General features: G+C 43.7%; 1 protein-coding gene across 1 annotated transcript in view; it reads right to left on the bottom strand.

Annotated features, from left to right (window-relative positions):
- GPAT2 (glycerol-3-phosphate acyltransferase 2, mitochondrial) overlaps positions 1–13472 on the bottom strand; it is a 63848-nt gene extending 50376 nt beyond the window's left edge. Inside the window, exons 1-3 of the mRNA XM_088151910.1 lie at positions 13374–13472; positions 11552–11625; positions 5805–5915 (exon numbers count right to left, since the gene is read on the bottom strand). Of these exons, the coding sequence (XP_088008036.1) occupies positions 5805–5915; positions 11552–11625; positions 13374–13472 (284 nt within the window). The remainder of the gene's footprint in view (positions 1–5804; positions 5916–11551; positions 11626–13373) is intronic.
- Positions 13473–21435: the final 7963 nt, after the last annotated feature.

Genomic DNA, 21435 nt, shown 5'->3' with positions numbered 1-21435 from the left:
ATTTCTGGGGACCTCCTAGACTAGACCAGCCTGTAGATTGGCAGTTCAGAAGGGGTCTGGCACTGCCTCCATCGGAGACTTTTTTTTTCAATTTCTCAGTCTAGCTTGCAGCCATGGATTTCTTAGTGGTCTCCAGTCCAAACTACTAACCAAGTCTGATTCTGTTTAGCTGTTCTGAGACTAGCCAAACTCATCTAGGCTGGCACATTGTTGGACAGAAAGCAAATCAGTGTAGCAAAGAGCCAGATTTCAGTCATCCAAAGGCGAAAACCTTCAAAAGCGAAGGAGCAGATGCCTCTTTTCACTCCAACACAAAGTGAGCAAGATGAATAAAAGAGGTGCACAACAGAATCCCTTGTGGACATATGATGCACCCTGTAGCTTCTTTTTTGCACTTTTCAATTTGCTGCACCATCTTTTGACCAGGAAGGTCAGATGGGAAGATCTTTTCCGTGACCTTTTTTTTTACATCAGGGGTCGCAAAGGCTAAGATATTCAGCGCTGCAATTTAAAAACATAAAATATTTGTGTTTTTAAAAATCTCACTATCTGCACTTGAAAAAAATCACATCACGGAATTTTTTTGAATTTGCTCCAGTCATTCAGAACGTTGAAAAACATGTTTTTTTTTCCTCCAAAAAACACTGTGGGTTTTTTTTCCCCCAGAAAAAGCAGAGTTTCTCCCCAAGGGAGGCATGGTCTTACAAAACAGATGGCGATAACTCTGTAAGATACATGTTATTTTACCAATAAATCTATCTAAGCCTAGAGATGGCTTTATTACAGCCAGCAGTCAATTAACATGATTCTTCCCCCCTCTTTTTTTTTGGTAAAAAAAAAAAAAAATCCAAGCAGAGGGCAGCCAGAAATAAAAAATGGGGTTTAATTGTTGTTTGCTGGCAAAAACAGACAGGCCAACGCTAACAGGCTGCAGCCAATGTGCTCTTGGCCAGTAATTGGTGATTGCCAGCAGAAAACAAGCGGGCTGGCCTGTTTTTTGCCCATAAGCAAGGAACAAGAGGGGTTTTCATGGCATATGGGCATAGGCTTATCACAACACAAGCACGTAAAGGAGGGTCTTGCCCAATGATGTCGCCGTGGGGTGGGGTTTTCCATCCCTTCTCCAGAGTATCTTCTGTTTTCAGTATCTGCTTTCCTTCAGGTTCCATGTTATGCATTTTTAAAGCCCTTTTTAAAACACGCAGTACCTTGCATTAGTCATTTTTATGAAAAACCTATGCAATTCCCAGTGACATTTTTTGAAACAGCACGCTCCCACTTTCCGTGGTGCATTAACATTCACAAGGGACACAGAACCATCTTCGGTGTCACTTGTCAAGACGCCCTCAGTCACCAAGGGATTTCAGCAACTTTGCCTTAACAAACTCTGTTTGCAACAAGCCAGTCTGTAACTTTTCCATTCCGGGCCAGCTCCAAGGTTCAAGAAGCAAACGCGACAGCCCAGGACTCTTCCCCAGGAGCTCTGGATACTGGGTGACACAGCTCGGCACCAAAACAAGATCTGGAAATAGCTTAAAAGATACGTGTGCGTGCGTTCGTGTGTGTGTGTAAAATGTATCCCCGGAAGATCCCCAGCCACAAGAACCAACATTTTCCTCTGATTTTTCTCTGGTTCGGAATTGGGACTTTTAGGGGCAAAATGGGTGCCTTAAGCCTCTACAAATGACACCCCCCCACCCAAAACCCTGCCCGCTCTGGCAACATCCTAAAACTCTCAGGAAATGCAGCCTCCAGGCCAAAAAAGTGACTCAGCCCTTATTCATTCATTCAATCAATCAATCAATCAATCAATCAATCAATCAATCAATACATTGACATGCCTGCCTATCTCACATATATGACTCTGGGTGACTGACAATCAAAGCAGAATAAAAACCCAACCAAAATTATCAACGTATCATTACAATTTGGAGGAATAAGGGGTAGGGATCTAAGGTAGGAGCGTTAAGTGGGTTCAGATGCCACCAGGACATCAGAAGCAAATGAATACCTCTTACTTGGTGGAGCTTATCCTACGGGACGTGGCCGGTGGTGTGACAGAGAACACTCCCTGGGATACGATTTCACTGATCCCAAAAGGAAAGTTCTCCACGCAAACGCGCTCGGCCGAAATCCCACAAATCAGAATGCAGTAACTGTTTCAGGTTTGAGTTGGGGGGTTTTTGTCCTGTATTTTAACATCTATATTGGCGTTTTACTGGTGTTTCTGTACTTTAAATTCTGTATTTGTGTTTTATTGATCTGAGGCTGTAAATAAATTCAAGGACAACGCAGTGTGTACAGATGCACTGCGATCGCCCAACAAAGGGAAGATTGCAGACAGCAGCTCCAATCTGCTGCTGGAGACATATGGACACTAATGTGTGTACAGATGGGTTACACACCCACCAAGCAAGGTGTCTGAAGGTTAGGAGCATTGCTGGAAAGGGTCGGGATGGGCAAACCACTTCCTGGTTAGGCGAACTGAACAAAGGAAGACTGTGCCGACAACTTAAAGATTAACCAGTGAATTAGTTCCTTGCATATAAGCCAGGGGTAGGCAACCGAAACACCTCCCTTGGTGGCCACCAGCTATCTGTCCCGCCCAACTTTTTCTAAATTATTATTTTAATTTTAAGAAATTAATCTGACCTCCAAAGCATGAGCCTCTAGGGTAATGCTGCTTTGCACAAATGCCTCTGGATCTCCTAAAGGTGCCAATTCTGGCCAATGTCTCCTGTGGCACCCTTCTGTGAGTGTGCTAACCACATGATCTCCCAAATGTGTTCCTGGCCCCCAAAGGTTGCCTACTCCTGACATAACGTTTCAAGGATCGGATCTATCTCACTAAAGGGATGGTACAAAGTTCCATAAGAGACATGTTTTAAGTTCATAGAGCAGTGTTTTTCAAACTTGGTTGTCCAAACTTGGGAGGTGTGGACTTTAACTCCCAGAATTCCCAAGCCAGCCTTCTGGGAGTTGAAGTCCACACATCTTCAAGCATACTGGCGGGGGAATTCTGGGAGCTGAAGTCCATGCCTCTTAAAGTTGCCAGGTTTGAAAAACACTGTGATCCAGCATCCAGAATTAAGCAGATTTGCTGTTCCCGAAGAACTGCACGAAAGGATGCCAGGTGGCTCCTTGTTATGCCTTGCAAGTCTCTTGAACTCACAAACAGGCTGATTAAAGAGCAAAGGGCAGGATTTCCTGCACTGTTTCCATACACACTTAAGAATGCACAAGGCAGACCCCCAAACTGAGGGAACGGCAGCTTCTTTTCTAACTGGAAAGATTATGCGCTGGTGCTTGGAGAGGCAACAAGCAGAGGGGGGTGGCAGAGGCATACCAAATTTTAGAAAAGCAGAGAGAGAAATCTCTCTCTCAGAATATTAAAAATTGAGGTGAGGGGATTATTCAGTGAAACTGAATGGCAAGATAAAAGAGACCCCTTTTCACAAAGTAATTGTTAGCCTGAACAATGCACTGGCACCATGGAGTACTGGATGCTGAGTTAAATGAATTCTCAGGGGATACACACTGTAGTTGCTACACTGAAGGTGGAATATGCCTTTCTGCGCTGGGGGCACCGGGCTGCAGAAACACCGGACTGATTCTGCTCAAGAGTAGCTGACCGGCCGACTAGAGAGACGGACTTTGTAGAAGAAGAGCCATGTTATGTCTAAGATCTGAAGGAGTCAGGTAGCATCTTTTCCAAGTCACAAATTTTATTAACCTCGTGAAAGCTTATGTCTTTTAATAAAATTTGTGATTCGGAAAAGGTGCTCCTTCTGATTTTTTTCTGAGAAACCGGTGGATCACCTCGGTCAGTGTTTTTCAAACTTGGCAACTTTAAGCTGTGTGGACTTCAACTCCCAGAACACCCCAGCCAGCATCTGTGGACTTCAACTCCCAGAATACCCTAGCTAACATACTGCCTAGGGAATTCTGGGAGTTGAAGTCCACACCTCCTAAAGCTGCCAAGGTTGAAAAACACCTACCTAGATGTAATTCTGGTTTGTGGAAGTTCAGCTTTCTCACGGCCCCAAGTTTTTAAAACCCAGCACTGGATTAATGCAATGCACATGGATGCTTATTTATTGGGGACACAGGAAGAACATATGTTGAAGGCCAGCATGCCTGCCCCATAAATGTCAGAGAAAGAAAGTAGTCCACCACTGATCAAATCAGCATAAACCTGGGTGTGAAAAGTTTTAACTGATCCCCCAGTAAGTTATTTAACTGCAGCTGAACTTGGCCTGGCAACGTGCATTTTAGCTGCATGTTACTTGCAAGTGAAACGCTAGTTATCGAGAGGCCTCTTTTCTTTATCCTTCAGATAAGCGGATTGTCTATTTCCTAAAGCTGTGCCAGTGTGTTGAAAAAAAAATCTCTCCTTTGCTTCTCAAAAAGCCTTTTTTTTTTTTTTAAAGCAGCCGCTAGTTTAATGACATGGCAGGTTGGGTTCGTCTGCTGAACAGGGCCACCCGACACTTTCTCTAATCAATAAAAATAAATAAATTCTCCCTTGAGTCAAGCTTGACTTCTGGCAACTCTGTAGAAAAACTCTATGGAAAAAGGCAGTTTTTCTGGCAAGAACATGGTAGCAATTTATTATATTCCTTCAAGATGCTTTTTCAGATTTCTAGCCTGGCCTACAGACATGGGAATCCTGGTGGTTTCCCATTCAGGTATTAACCAACTGCAACCCTGCTTAACTTTTTTGGGCATCAACCTCCATTACTGGATTCTGCCACCAGCCAGTAGATATCAGCCAACAGGTCCTTACCCCCAGTTATGTGCTGACTGACTATCTGAGACATAGATTGGTCCTGGAATGAGCAAAATGACTGCCTGCTCCAGAAGATTTTCTTCCCCCAAAATAATAATCACCCCTTGAATGGTTCATCAGCTTGGTCAGAAAGAAAAAGAGACCGTTTTGGTGCTTCTCAGAACATTCTGCCCCCAAATGATAAGTTTAGCACATCTTTCCTACTGTATCTAATAGTCTCAAAGCAGGACTACTACAGGACCATGCATGCTGCCTCAATCCCCCCCTTTCTCCCACAGATAAGAAATATCTTCCAGGGCAAGGACAGGACGTGCACACTCTTTGTACCACAAAGAGAAAAGTTTACACGGGATACTTTCTCTCTCTCTCTGAAAGAAGGAATCCCAGCTTCATAATCCAGACCACTCGGCGCTTAGAAATCCTTCCCGTCTCACAAAGGATGAAAGAGGTCTCCTATAATCATGCTGCGCAAGGCACATTCCAATGTTGAGCGCATCATTGGATGCAGAGCACGCACAGTCATCAAAGCACGGCAGAGCTGGCTTTCGCTGATGACCCTGGAGGGGCTGATAAACTGCTAGCAAGCCACCCCTTCCAACATAAAGCTCAAGGATCCCAGAGCTGTTTGAAAATAAGGAACGGGTCCACCCAAGGAGATCCGGGAGGGAAGGGCTACTAGGGCCCTGCTCCACTGACGGACGTCCATCAGCCTCTCTTCTACCTGGGGTATCTGGACAATCCCCTTCTGATTATGTTTTGGAAGAGCTGGGTAAAGGTGGCATTTTGGGAAGATCCCACAATCCCTGAAGGGTGGTGGGTTGGGTTGGCTAGAATGTAATTTATGTTTCTGATTGGGTTAACTTTAATCCTACTTGGGTTGAGTGTTCTAAGCCATCCGAATCCTTAAAATATCCTTGCATATCCATCAAAGTAAATGAAACAGACAGGTCAATCAACAGATGCCCAACGTGCGTGGGCTAAACCACCAAGTGAAGTCTCCATCTAACAGCAATACCTTTGGGTACGGAAGAGTCTTTCCTGGAGATTGGGGGGCATTTCAGCAGAAAGATTCCAGTCACACACAGTGAGGAAATGACACAGTCTCCTTACAAGCCAGCCTCTGTACCTGGAACCAAAGGTCCACATCAGTTAGAAATGGTAACCGCCACATGGATTGTCTTCTTAGAAATCATCCATACCACAGGTCAGGGGTTATCCACCAGGGTGGATGTCAAGAAAGTCAAGGTAAAGGCAACAATCATGCAATCAAAGCCTGCCCACTGTCTATTCAAAGGGGGCGGGGCTCTGGTTACATGGTTGTGGTTGCAATCTTGACTTTTGCCCCCCTTGTCACAGATTAAAAATGGGGAGTACCGCTGCTCCAAATGCACCACTGGTACATACCCCACTCTCAGTTGCTCAGTTTGCACAAAATGTAACCTCTGTAAATCACCGACTTGACTGATCCCCCCTGAAGCTTAGCAAAACAAGGTCCTTGTAGGTATCAGGAGTAAAGCTCAACTCCAAGGAGGTTCTACCTTTGTCAGAGTAAGGGTTCCCAAATTCCCTTATCATCCACTCACAAGGCCAGATGGATCCCTATGCGTTCCCCATTTTCTCCACTACTTCGGTTGTGGTTATGAACAAACCTGGAACTGGGCTGGTTTATGAACCTATGGTCAACTCCCTTCCCTCCTGGACTTCAGGAGAGCAGTAAGACCTGGCTTTTGCATCTCACCTAGGAGGAAGGCATGTTTGAATGCTGGAATGCATTGGTGGTTCTAGGAGTTGGTAGGCTTCCTTTGGCCCTTATGATGTGCTGGGATTATTCTTCTTTCTGGGAGGACATATTCCTTAGATTTTTGCGGGGGGGGGGGGGCTTCTTTGGATATAGTTTTGAATGTTCACCACTCAGAGCCTTGGGATGGGTGGCATTCAAAGTAAGTAACTTGGTAAATTAGGATAAATAAAAGTAAATGGTAAATGTGGCTTAATATTCATCATGGTTTGTTAAACCAGCCAGCAAAGACGATCCAAGGACTGACCCTTCCTAGTATAGCAGGGTTAACAATCCTTCCTTGCTGAGTTGGTTTTAAACCTTGCTTCTTAATTCGTACTTAATAATCAAGCCAGAGAAGTGACAGTCAAGTCAGTTATTTTTCCTTTCCTTACAGACCACTCCAACCATGAATGACCCTGAACGGTCTACATCGCAGCTTCCATGAATCACGTGAAAAACAACACAATAAAAAGAAGAGAAATCAGTAAGATCACGCAACCTACATTCAGCACTGAGAATATTCATAAGCCCAAATCAGGAGACTTTCTCCTACCAGATAGAACAAGAACACCGCATTCCAGCCAACAAGACCTGAAGGAATAACTATATTTTAATGGCCACCATCTTGACTTTTTCAACCATACCCTTAGGACACCCCTGCTTGTCTCTGTGGCCTCCAGAGATGGCACTCCTGGGATGAAGGACTCTGGAGAGAACTCACTCTACCCAATCTTGTGTGGCTATAAATATGTAATCATTATTGTGGTCATAGCCTTATTTCCTGGGTCTGTATTTGACTTCTATCTCATTACCTATAAACCCAATTCTTGGCTGCTTCTAAGGACATTCAAGATGTTAATTATGAGGGGAAATACATTTGCATAATCTATCCTTAAAATGCAGAACACAGTAAATTACTGCTGCTCTTCCTTGCTATGGAATTCATGCTGCCTTGTTCCAGATAGCTCTCAGAAAGCCGATACGCTCTGATGGCACGGGATAACGTGATCCAGATCTAACCTTCTGTCATCCGGCTGGCGTGAAGGAAAGGCTGGGAGTCGCAAATCTGATGCATCCAAAGGATGCCAAGTTGGATCTAGAGGGGCTCAAGTGGCCAGCCTTCCATTTAAATCAACAACAACAAAACCCAAACCCCCAAATTTTTGCTTTGGCTGTGGTATCAATCAAGTCTTTTCTCTCCTCCCCGCTGTTAATAACACTGAGCACTTTAGGGATTTCAGTTTTCAAAGAACCTCATGAAGTACAATTAAAGTAATTAGGAATTCTTTAATGAGAATAAAGTCTTTAATCCTCACTCAACTCCTGTGAGGTAGAAAGCTTTGTTATCTACATATTAATTCAGAAGAGATGGGAGACAGGAGTGGGAAGGAAAAAAAAATATAAGAAAGATCAAGACCCATACGGAATCAGCGATTAAGTCAAAAACAGCAGTCTTTCAAAGAAGGGGCCCAGATCTTTTCATAAACAGCAGCTTAATGAACAAGACCTAATCCTACGCATCCCACTGACATAAACAGGGCATGCAGAATAGGGTTAGCAATACAGGCAGTCCTCAACTTATGACAATTTGTTTAATGACCGTTTGAAGTTATGACGACGCTGAAAAAAGTGACTTATGACCAGTCCTTGCAGTTAGATCATCACAGCATCACTGCAGTCACATGATCAAAATTTGGGTGCTTGGCAACTGGCATGTATTTATGATGGTTGCAGCATCCCAGGGTCATGTGATCACCATTTGCAACCTTCCCAGGAAGCTTCCCACAAGCAAAGTCAATGGGGAAAGCTGGATTTGCTTTACGGCCACAGTGATTCACTTAACGACCATGGCAAAAAAAGGTAAAATCAGGTGCAACTCACTTAAAAACCACATCACTTATTGACAGAAGTTCCGGTCCCAAGTGTAGTCGTAAGTTGAGGACTAATTGTAATTAACAGGACCCCCTTGGGTTAAGACAGGCTTGTGTTAACAGCTTTTCTCCATCCAGTTTACTGCTTTGGATAAAATACAACCTATTTTGTGGTAAAGAGCTATTTAAGTGCCCAGGATGACTTCTATGATGGTGCACACTGATGGAAAGGTATTTGCCTAGTTTGTACAGTTTGATCTATCACTTGCTAGTTTAGCCATAGGAATGTCTAGTCTTAGCATGGCAATATGGATCTTCTGTTTGTAACAATACTCCTGGAAGAGATCATCAAGATTTGGGTGCACCGGGGAATCCAAAGTCCACACTGCTGAATTTCTCAATAGTGGAATTTCCTCAGCCCTGGATACCTAAGATTCCTTAGGCATTCCTGCATGTGTGACTGAATAAACGTGTACTGTATTGTTAGAAGAACAGAGAAAAATGTCTTTGGCAAGAGTTTTGCAAATCTTTTCAAAAAGGATTTAAGCTGAACTGGAAGACAGTGCTAGGGATTAAAAACATGGCTGTACACAATAATGGAAAGAATATTCCAAGAAAGAAAATTTGGCAATCCTGAACATACAACGGAGACCATTAACGATGGACATCCACACAGTCCAGGGTCTGTATACCAATACACAGAGTTGGTAACCAATGGGACAAACTAGATATCTTAATATGGAAGAGGAATATGCCTTGACCGGTGTCACAAAAACTTGATAGGATGAGAGTCAAGACTGGAACCTAGAACTCAATCAAGCCAAGGGTGTTTCTAAGTGATTCTGCACTGTCTTGGAGAGGAGTAACAAGTGGGGTCCCCCAGTCTCCATCTTCTGCCCAGTGTTTTCAACATCTTTGTAAAACACCTAAAGAGTTATGGACTGGAAGGGAAGCTTAGCAAATTGCCAGATGACACCAAGTGAAGGTAGTTGGCTAATCTCTTAGAAGACAAAATCAGCAGATTGGAACATTGGGCTAAATCAAACAGGCTGACATTCAACTGTGAAAAGTGTAAGATCCAGCCTCTGGTAGGAAACATCAAATGGAAGGTACAGATTTGGGGAGAACCAACTAAGCAGCAATGCACAGATGCCTGCATTAAACAAAGGGTTGGACTAGATTATGTAGAAGTTCTGATCCAACTCCCACATTTTATGATTCTAAAATTCCTATGGAGATTGCAGCAGCATACAACGTTCCTGGAGCATGGTGGGTTAAGCAAGCACCGAGGTGGAAGCCAAGCCAGATGGCTTTGCGAGCGCAATCATGAGTACAAAAGAATGAGTTGAATTCATGGTCAAGGCCCCTCGGGAGGTGACACGTGGGTGAGTCCAGGCAATGGTGAATTCATCCTTGAGGGAGGGGGTGTTTCCAGTCGTCTTTAAAGAGGCGCTGGTGCACCCCCTCCTCAAGAAACCATCCCTGGATCCCACCGTACTGGACAATTTTCATCCAGTCTCCCATCTCCCCTTTTTTGGGGAAGGTGGTTGAGAAGGTGGTGGCATTGCAGCTTGAGGGGATACTGGATGAAATGGATTATCTGGACCCTTTTCAGTCAGGTTTCAGGCCCGGATATGGGACAGAAACAGCATTGGTGGCACTCATGGATGATCTCTGGCGGGAGCGGGATGGGGGTAGTGCATCCATCCTTGCTCTTCTTGACCTCTCAGTGGCTTTCGACACCATCAACCATGGTATCCTTTTGGGCCAACTTAGGGAGATGGGGGTGGGTGGCACAGTTTTGTGCTGGTTCACTTCCTTCCTCCAAGGTCGGTACCAATTGGTGTTGATTGGGAGCGAGAGGTCCAGCCCACGGCCCCTCTGTTCTGGGGTACCGCAGGGTTTGGTACTCTCGCCACTCCTTTTCAACATCTACATGAAACCGCTGGGTGAGATCATCCGCCACCATGGGATGAGGTATCATCAATTCGCAGATAATACCCAATTATACATCTCCATCCCGGGTGATCTGAGTGATGCTGTGACCGCCCTTTCATGGTGCCTGGAGGCTGTGGAGGTCTGGATGGGGAACAACAGGCTTCAGCTGAACCTGGTAAGACGGAGTGGCTGTGGGTTGGAGGCTCCTCTGTATCTGGAGGTTTACCATCTTTGGTTCTCGGTGGGGTTGCACTGCCCCAGACAGACCCGGTGCGTAATCTGGGGGTCCTCCTGGACTCACGACTCCTGCTTGAGGAGCAGGTGGCAGCCGTGGCCAGGAGGGCCTTTGCGCAATTTCATGTTGTGCGCCAGTTATGCCCCTTCCTGGATCAGGAGTCCCTCCAGTCTGTCATTCATGCCCTGGTCATCTCCCATACAGACTATTGCAATGCGTTCCACATGGGGCTACCCTTGAAGAGTATCCGGAAGCTGCAGCTGGTTCAAAATGCAGCTGCGCGGGCCATTTTAGGTGCCCCAAGGATGGCACATGTTATACTGTTGCTACGTGAGCTGCATTGGGTCCCAGTCTGCTTCCAGGTCCAACTCAAGGTGTTGGTTATCACCTTTAAAGCCCTACATGGCATGGGACCGGGTTACCTGAGGGACCGTCTCACCCCCATTACATCGACCCATCCCACCTGGTCCGGCAGAGAAGGCATGCTGCGGATCCCGTCAGTGAGAGAATGTCGACTGGTGGGTCCTAGGAGGAGAGCCTTCTCAGTCGTTGACCCCACCCTATGGAATACTCTCCCCCCAAAGGTGAGGCGGGCCCCTACCCTCCCAATTTTTCAGAGGGAATTGAAGACTTGGCTCTGCCAACTTGTGTGGGGCGAGGAAAGACACAATCGAACCTGGGGATGGCTGGTGCCTTGACGATGTTCCCTGAGTTTATTAGCACTTAATTAACACCAGCCTCTTGGAAGTATCATACAGGAAGTTTGTTTTTAGCATATTTTAATTAATTAATTAATATTTATCTAGTTTAATTCATGTTTATTCTGTTTTTACTGTAAACCACCCAGAGTCACTCCGCAGTGAAATGAACAGTGACAAATTTGAATTACAAATATAAATAAATAAATGGGCTGGATTCATCCATCCTCCTCAACTCACCTGGTGTTTTTTTCGGTTATCTTGACAGCATTGCAAAATCCCATAGAGGTGAGATGCTTGTGAAAGAAAGATTCCTGAAGATCAAAAACAGACACAATTTAAAGACAGCAGCTTCTCTCCCTTCTTCTGGCCTCTAGAGTCAACAGCCTTCTCTGTTCTCCCAGCTAAAAGAGAGAACAGCAGCACAAGACACTAACAATGATCGTGGGCTCGTCCTCATTATGACATTGATCTTCCTAACTCAGAACAAGGGAGCCAAGTTTTCTCTCCATCAGTGACCTACCAGATGTTCTAGGACAGTGTTTCTCAACCTTGGCCACTTTAAGATGGGTGGACTTCAACTCCCAGAATGCTGGCTGGGGAATTCTGGGAGTTGAAGTCCACCCATCTTAAAGTGGCCAAGGTTGAGGAACACTGCTCTACAAAGTTCACAACCACTCCACCTTTGAAAAGGAGGTTTAGCCGCCACCAGCCAACCTCATCCTCAATCTAATCAATTTTTTGCCAACATGGGGCCCTCTAGGTATGTTGGGACACACAAGTCCCAGAATGAAACATTGGACAAAGGGATATACTGCACTTTCGTCTTTCCTGCCCTTACTGTCTAACTTCCTAAGATGCCCCTTACTTCTGCTATTACAGAATTCATGTAGGTCATATCATTAGATATTATTAGGATATTTCAGAACCAATGATATAATTTATTTTAAAAATCTTGCTTACTATGAAATGCTATTTCAGCAGTGGTTCAACTGTTTAACTCAATTACCTCTTTTTCCCCCAATTCAAAGAACAACTACTCTCTGTTGTTGTACACGAGCGTCTCGGCGACAGCCGTCCAAAACTGGATCCTCGACTCACAAACAAGTAATTACAGTTTGCTCCATTACCCTTAGGATATGCCCAAATTTCTCCCTTGGGAGAATTTGCTCCCAGTTTAAAAACCACTAGTCTATATAATAATAAAAGGAACAATTTTAGAAAAGGGTTTTGTTTTAAAAAAAAATAACCATGGAAGAAGCAAAACTGAAGAGAAGAAAGCAGTATTTTTAGGGAAGGAAAAAAAGGAAGGAAAAAAAGAACCATTAATAAAAAAAAATTCAGGCTATTAACAAGGAAAGATGTCTTAAATGAAAAACAGTTTAATAGTGGAAGATGTTAGGCTCCCACTGTAGATGTATTCAAATAGAGTCTAAAGAAACTTTGTCTGAAATATTTTAATCAGGATTGTCCTAGGTAGGGAGTCGAAGGTGACCTCTTCCAACTCTAAAATTCAATGAGTTAACTAATCATTGCTAATCATATCCAAGCAAAAAATTGAGGGCATCAGTTGTCTCTGTACATCAGTGTTTCTCAACCTTGGCAACTTTAAGATCTGTGGACTTCATCTCCCAGAATTCCCTAGCCAGCATGGCTGGCTAGGGAATTCTGGGAGTTGAAGTCCACAGATCTTAAAGTTGCTGAAGTTGAGAAACACTGTTCTACACTAATCTCCATCTTTTGATGGTTTAAGAAAATCTATTACAAGCTGATCTGCCCCTGGTGCAAATTTCTGGAAATTTCAAGGACATTAAAAAATAAACATACAGGCACTAGTTCCCCCCAAAGACCAATTTCTGCTTCTGTTACCCCTCCCCATCAATACTAATGGAAAAACAGAAGCAACAAGCAAATTCATGAAAATAGAGTTTTTTCCATGTTGACTAATCAGCAGCATGAGAACCCAATAAAAGCAGAATAAAAAGCTGAACAAAAATAGATTTTGATATAGATGAAAACCAAGCCAGCTTTCCTCATCCCTCACTTTCCATCCACTCCTTACCCAGCTTTTTGGAGTACATTTTTGGCAACAGCGCCCGACAAAGGGACGACATTTGCCCAAAAAGGGTGTGACAATTTCCAGCTTGACTCCCAACTCCATGGTCAGGTTTTCATCTGAGGAAGAATCAAATAACTTTAATTACTCATATGGAAATAATAAAATTGGCAAGGTCGATGTTTCCAAAAAAGTAGTATTAGACAAAGGATATTTCATTTAAAGATTCTCTTTAGCAGAAATCCATCATATAGTGTGCTAGCAGTCCAAATGTTCATGTTGTTTTTAACCCTTATGTATACTTTAATAGCAACCTTTGGGGAAAAAGTATGGAAGATGGAAGATGGAACCATTAAAGGATTAATGGTTGAATACTTAAATACGATGTCTATTACTCAAGACTTCAGTACTCTAAAGTAGTGTTGCTCAACCCTAGCAACTTTAAGATGTGTGGACTTCAACTCCCAGAATTCCCCAGCCAGCATGGCTGGCTGGGGAATTCTGGGAGTTGAAGTCCATACATCTTAAAGCTGCTAGGGTTGAGAAACACTGCTCTAAAGAATCTCTCCGTAATCACACTATAAACCCTGTTTCCAAACTGGATTCTCCAGCAGTTTCAGCCTTTCTGGATAAAGAATTTGGTGTGGGATTTTACTCATTGTTTAAGCGCAACACAGCCCAGGCAATACATGTTGGAAATAATCCAACAGGTGCGGCCATCTGCTCGCCAACACCTATATCCCAAAACTATTGGCCTAGTCAGGTCTTCCTAGCTCATGGTTAGGCAAGTGGACAACCTCCAAACTGCTTCTTCTGAAACCCACCACCCACCGTTCAACATGAGCCCACGGAAAGTCTCCTTAGCTTCTCTGATATCAACATCTGCATTTATTCTGAGGTCTTCATCTAGAGCCACATCTTCAGGAAAGATCTGGCTAGAATCAGATGCAAGTTCTTGTTTGTATTCCTTGTGTGTGCGCCTAGGTTCCTACGAACAAAATCAAAGTAAATCCAGTTCAATAATTAGAGTTTGCAGCAAAACGTTCCTATGGAGCAAGGGGGAAAGAAGGAGCGTTTCAATGCCACCTGTAGTGTGGAAGGCTGGTCTCTCCATCTCTTTCTTTGCCTGTTTGCTGATAAAAGTTTCCTACAGCATAGATTGAGGCAGCCTGTAATTCCTTTGGCTACCTTATTCCCCATGCGCCCACTTTCCTGTTTTTATTTAAAATAAAAATATTTCATTAATGGTTACTCTACTGCTGGCGTGGTACTAGGACCACAACCTACAGAAGCTGCTTGGGCTTGGCCAAAGGGAGAAACTGAAGCCATGTGCTAGTCCTGGGGAGGCAGGGAGAGGGGTCATCTCTCCTGCCCCCAAGATGCTCAGAAATAAGGGAGGGGATCCCATCCCACTTAACAACAAGGGGGAGCAGCTTCACTACCTGCCCACAGGTGGGACTCCTTCACCTGTGAGGACAGCTACGTGTTGGTGAAAGACGCTCTCCTACACTTCCTGCCTCTGCTTTTGGAAAAGCCACCCAGGAACAGTTTTACATCTTAGCTTTCTCCCCCCTCCCCATGTTAAGTGTTTTAATAAAAAGTAATGTTTTGTGTTGCGATTGCTTGGCACAGTTTGCGCACCACCAACATCCTTCTAGCGATCGGGGGGTCTAGAATAATAAAAAGTGAGGGGGATTTTTGTTCTGGGGCTTTCAGAAAATTACCTATATGCACACATACAAAAACGTGGTAAAGAAACACACGCGTACAGTCACACAACGGGGAGGCTGGAGGCATGATCCATTATTCTTGGAAAGAGCATGACACCATTTAGCCTCCGTTCCCTGCTAAAACAACAAGGTAAGCAGCACGCGGAGGCTTCTGCGTTAAGGAAGCCCAACTACACCCTGTGAGCTCAGGACATAAGAGCTTGGTGGGATCAGGCCAAACCCACCCACAAAAGATGATCCTCTCAGAACTGGCCGGCAGCACATTAACAACCCACCTCTATTCCAACCTTGGAGAACGCAGAAAAACACTACCATCCTACTCCCCTTTCAAAACTCTTTGTATTTGTCTATTTGCTTCCCACTCCTGTTTCAATCTGTTGTGCACGCTTGCAAGAGAGCCGAGGAGACCCACGTTATCATATAGCACGACGAGAAAAAAAAAGCGGGAGGGAGGGGTACCATGTATTCACAACAGCCGCAGGCAGGTATTTGTTCAGTGCAGCTGCCTACACACCATTAGAGCTCCCAGGATAATCTCCCACCCAGCAAGCAAACCAGGAATGAAGTATATTGCTTTTCGATCCTGTATTTACGAGACCCTCGCCCAGAAGCTGACAAAGTCCAACCGAGTCAGAAGAAGAGGTCAAGTTCTTTGGTAGCCCCCCTGATCTTTCTTGCAGCGGTCTCAGCAAGGGGAGGAACTGGAGGCATTTCAACAGGAGAAGCTTAACGCCTTCCGAAAGAAATCAATTGCTCCACAGGCTCTTTCCATGAGGAACAGAGAAGAAAGCCCCCATCAGCAGGGACAGCCAAAGTCCAAGGAGATGCTGGGGGTGGGGAGGCAGACAGAAAAAGATTATCCTTGTCATACTGCTTTGATATCATTTCGATTGACTTTTCCCTCCCACATCCTCCCCCAGCTAAAGGAGAGAGCCTGGCCAGGGTCCCTTAAGGAAACAGCAGCTGAATCTACAGTATCATCACAGGGGCAGAGATACACAACCATTTAAGCTCAGGTACCCCAGCACCAGGGAGACTTTGGTACCCAAGTGAATGCTTTATTGCAAAGCTTCTTTGCATATAGGCACGCAACACACGTATCAAAAGTGGCAATTTGCTTCAGCTGGTGGTAGCATCTCACTGACCTTGCTCAGAAGCTAAGCACGGTCAGGCATGTCCTCTCCAGGGAATCCCAGGGTGTTAGGCTAAACAGGGAAGTTAGAATAAAAGCAGTGGCAAAGCAGTTCTGTAATTTTATTGAGAAAACTGCATGGATTTTGTAAGTCACCAAGAGTACAGCTTGACTCCAAGGTGATTTTGCTGACTCACCAGCATTGGAAGACACCTTTGACCTGCAATGGTTGATTCAGAGGCAGTACTCGCTCAATACTGTTGGGCGCCCATCAGCTAGTTGTCTTGGGTGAACCATCTAGGAGGCTGTAAATCTGGAGCTCAGATAGGCCAGGTTCACACTATCTCATGGTATAACCTCATGGTTTATGAGGTTCTGGCTTACTGTTGTATAAATCTAGCCATCATGATTTCAAATAATATTTATGCTTTGGTTTAGAGAAAGCTAGAAAATCTTATTGGGGATACACCAACCTTTCGAGGATCTCCCACCTCTGCAAACATTCTAACGTACCAAGCTATATCTTCACACCTTTCTTCTCTCCTTGCCTTCCTGATGTCACCCCAAGGTCTACATCGCCTCCAAGGCCTGGACTTTTTCCTGCTTCCCATCTTGAATCTGCCCTTTCAAAACTTGTTGGCTACTGACCCCAAACATCATGCTAATTCACGTTCACAAAAGCCAGTCTCGTTTTCTTCACCCAAGTATCGCATGGGGTCAAGCAATGGTTGGGATGGAGGACATGTCTGTGGAGGGAAGTCCAAAAGGGCAGGATGGCAGATGCTGCATCTGCCATTTTACCTTTTTTGATCCTCTCCTGCAGATGCTGCTGGGCAAGATATATAAAAACCAGTTGCTCACTCAACAGAACAAAGATTACACAAAGCTGAACTTCTACACAAAAGGTTGAATGTTGATTATGGGAACTGAAGTCCAACTTAAACCTACATTCCTGGAAGCAACTTTCAATGAAATTAATATTGCTGTCTATCACCTCCCCTCCCCCTCACACACACACTCACAAACACACACACAACTTTTGGCCACGTAGGCCCTAAACTGCAAATATTGTCACTGTATTTTCAGTTGGTTCTTTTTTTAAGCAATACAACAATACTGAATAAGATCCCTTTAATCTGATTATATATGCAGCGATCAGCACACCTACATTTTTTGGGTCCTTAACAGCAAACAATTGCCGCAAGGACGACGTTCAACATCACATTAAATGCCACACAGAGGAATACAAATATATTATTTTCTCCACGCTTATCCCTAAAGTAGCAATGCTCCCAAATTCTTTTCATCTGCTCGGGGGGATAATTATACATACCTATAATAATACTCTCCAAATCAATTTTTGCATCGCAAACAAACCCCATGCCGAGAGAAAAGATGGATGTTTAAGGTGGAGGAGAAAATATAAGTCAGGCTTAGAAATATAAAGTTTTCAGAAATACCGAAGCTGTGGAGGAGTGGGATAGGTATGGAGAGTCAATACTGTAAGGAAAAACAGAAATACATGTAGTACTTTTCCAAAAAACATACTCAGCAAAGTTATTTTACTACCTAACAAGATAAAAGGCATCCTTTGCCATTCAACATATAATTATCCTATTTGATCTATTTATGAAATCTGCATGGCATTCTTCAGGAAGATGTTGCATTCTGTCCAATATTGACTCTCATGCCTAAGACCTCAGGTTCAAAATGCATACATTCCTAAGTTACTACAAAGTTATGAATACAGTATGCCTAATACTAGAGAAAATTAGAAAATGCTGCTTATTTCCAAGTTTCCAATTATTCTACTGGAATTTAAAAAATGGGGGGAGGAGGGGGGAGGGAGGACTAAAATCTCAGATTTTTTTTCCACCAGAAATGCTCAGAATTCTTCCTTTGGTCTTTCCAATTATGCGAATTAACTTTATGCACTGCCTTTCTGCCCCAAACTGTTCTTATTTTCCTTTTTACTTCAAAGCAGGAGGATGAGCTAAGAATGTCTGATGGGCTTGGGGTGAACCAAGATCAAATCTTACTCATTGACTTTTGCGTGTCACTGATGCTCCTTGGGGAGAGATGACAAAGCTAACATGGGGTGACCCCTCCTCTCGGCATGCCTACAAGCGATCTGAATTATTCCAAAGAAAAAGGTCACGTACAGATGGGATCGCTGCAAAACAGCTCTCCCTTTTCCCCCTACGCAAGTAAAAATATGGATTTTGTCCTCTGCTTTGATGCACGACATGCCAGGAGGGAGTAAGAGGCCACCTCCATTCTTTCTAGACATCTCTAACCCGGTTGCATTCCGTGCAGAACTTTAAAGCAACCGAGTGTGTCAACACCCACCATAAACAAGTTTCCAATTTTGGAAGAGCTCACATCAATTCTTCCCATGTAAAATGTCCCTGTAAAACCAAGCCCACATCTGCAAAGGCTGTAGGCCAGTGCTTCTCAACCTCAGCAACTTTAAGATGGGTGGACTTCAACTCCCAGAATTCCCCAGCCAGCATGGAGGCCAGAGAGGATCATTCCACCAAGTCACATCTGCAGCAGGTCCTGCTCACTGGAAAGACAGCTCAGTGTGTCTCAAACCTGGCAACTTTGAGACATGTGGACTTCAACTCCCAGAATTCCCCAGCCAGCATAAAGTTGCCAAGTTTGGGAAACACTGATATAGCTTTATGGAGTAGTCAGTTGACCATATCATGATGCAGCATGCATGGGGGGTAAAACATGCATGCTTTTCTAGCACAACCTTTTCCTTACCAACTGGTCAACTGCAAAGCCCTGTTGAATCGGCTGGAAACACACAGGGAGATACCAAGTCAGGGAAGGCCAGGCGTATCTACAATGGTGGGGGGGTGTCATCTTGACTTTTTTTCAACTCTCTCTCCCCACCACTGTGGCCATCCCTGCATTAGATTGTAATATGCATGGTCAAAAGTCAAGTTGGCCACCAGGACAGTGCAACTGAAGCCCTGGGACACTCATAAGAAATAGGCAGAGCTTCAACCACCCCACTGTGGCCTTCAACTTGACTCTTTTGACCACACCCTGCAGATACCCTTGGATAGTTCCTTCGCAAACACTTTTCTGCTTCACCTCTGCTTTGTGGTAGATTAAAAGTTCCTGGTGCTAAAATTTAATGTGTCTGTTTCTCCCAGACAAAGAAAGAACATGTGGAAGATCGCTCTCCCTCTGAATAGATCCAGCATCTCCAAAGGGGCGGCATGGAGGCCCCCGTGTCGAATGCGAGAAGTTCTCCTCATTATCATCCAGTTGATCTTTCTCATTAAGCAGTCCAGCCTCTCCCACTCTGAAAGATGTTCCTAAAAAATCTATACTATTTGGAATATCTAAGGCTCTGGGGTTTTAAAACTTCCTGATCAATGCATGTTAACATTTCAGAGGCATCTTCCTTTGAACAAAGACAAGGCCATTCCTTTTCAAATGGGTCTTGGCTACCCGTTAAAATTTACATTCCCACAGGAACCAATTATAATAGGGTTGATATCACAAGGTAGAGTTTTTCTGCCATCTATCAGGCACAATACTCCACTAACATACAACACAGCCAAAAACCTAGCATATTTTAACATTTTAAAAGATACTGTCTATAAATACACATGGCTACAAACTGAGTTAATTAACGATAAATAAAAATGTCGCTCCTAAACTTCCAAAATTTTATTCAAACTTTATTTATTAGGTCAGCAAAACTGCCCACTTTCAAGATCTCTAAGGAAACTGACATCAGTGAGCTTTCAAGGCTCAGTTTAATTAAGGACTTACTGATTCATCAAGGAATATGGTTGGTATTTAAAAGTGACCATCTTTATCATGATCAATTTTAGGCAGGCTTAGGGTTCCTATTAAAGCCTTGGAAAAGATATTCAGATGTTGTGATGTGTATATATCTACAAACAACAGTATTCCCTGTGATGCTCTATGGAAGCAAAAGTTGGGCTTTGAAGATGCAGGATAGGAAAAGTATTGATGCCTTTGAACTTTGGGGTTGGAGAAGACTCCTGAGTAGATGGCAGGGGACATCCAAGAAAGCAAACAAATGGATCATCGAACAAATCAACCCAGAGTTCTCACTTGAGGCACAAATGACTAGGCTCAAATTATCCTACTCTGGACACATTGTGCAAAGACCAGCTCCCTGGAGAAGGCTCTGATGCTGGGAAGGGTAGAAGGAGGGAGAAAAAAGAAGGCGACCAGCAGCAAGGTGGAGGGATTCAGCTGCAGTGGTGATGGGTGCACTGATGGAAGACCTGAAGGACCAAGTTGGGGACAGAATGTCATGGAGAAAATCTATCTATGTAGTTGCTAAGAGCTGACACTGACTTGATAATACATAATCAATCAATCAATCAATCAATCAATCAATCAATCAATCAATCAATGTTCTTATGTAAGAGAAAGCAGATTGGAGGAATAGAAATCCAGTCAGTAAAGATACTCCCAGATGCAGACTGTAGAACAAACTATTATTAAGGTCAAATACACTTAGAAAATTAAAGGGATTTTAGATGTGGCAAGGAGATTCCAATGACAGGGCATACAGTCAAAACAGAAGGTCAATATAAGCAACAAATTTAGTATCCTTCAATTACTGCAAAAGAGAAACTGAGAAGTTATGGAAAGAGATAAGAGATATTTTAAAAACTGAAGCAAAAAAAATATACTTCCAACATTTCAAAGAGGAAAAAAATCCAAGTGGCTTTTAGAGTAAGCTATCAAAATAGCCCAAAAAAGATACAGGATGAGATCTTTAGGCAACCAACTGGACATATGATGACCGAATGCAAACTTTCAACACCAAGCAAGAAAGGACAAGGAATGATACCTCAGTCAGTAGAGAAAATAACCAAAAAAGGAAGAAGTTTTTAAGAAGATCAGAGAAAGCATAACAAACCATACAGCTGTACTCAAGAACAATCATGGAAAAGGCCTAATAGAGGCAAATGGAATTAAAGGAAAATGGAAAAAAATATTATAGGATGAGAGAAAGAAATTGTAGGGAAGGAATATATACAAGAATGGACTCCCCTAGAAACTGAGAGGCAAGAGATCAGAGATCAAATAGTGCAGGTGAAATACCCACTGAACTGCTTAAAAGATGCAGAAGAGGTAGTTAAAGTGCTAACAGCCGTAGGTCAACAAATACGGACCTTGATTGTAAGGCCCAAATTTGGAA

The sequence above is a fragment of the Python bivittatus genome, unplaced genomic scaffold, assembly GCF_059951505.1.
Source record: "Python bivittatus isolate LINGU-HERP-01145 unplaced genomic scaffold, Pbiv_v1 ctg000680_np1212, whole genome shotgun sequence".
In the NCBI taxonomy this organism is placed as follows: Eukaryota; Metazoa; Chordata; class Lepidosauria; order Squamata; family Pythonidae; genus Python; species Python bivittatus.
Note: the sequence above shows the minus strand (reverse complement) of the source record. Positions and strands in the feature narration are given on the sequence as shown.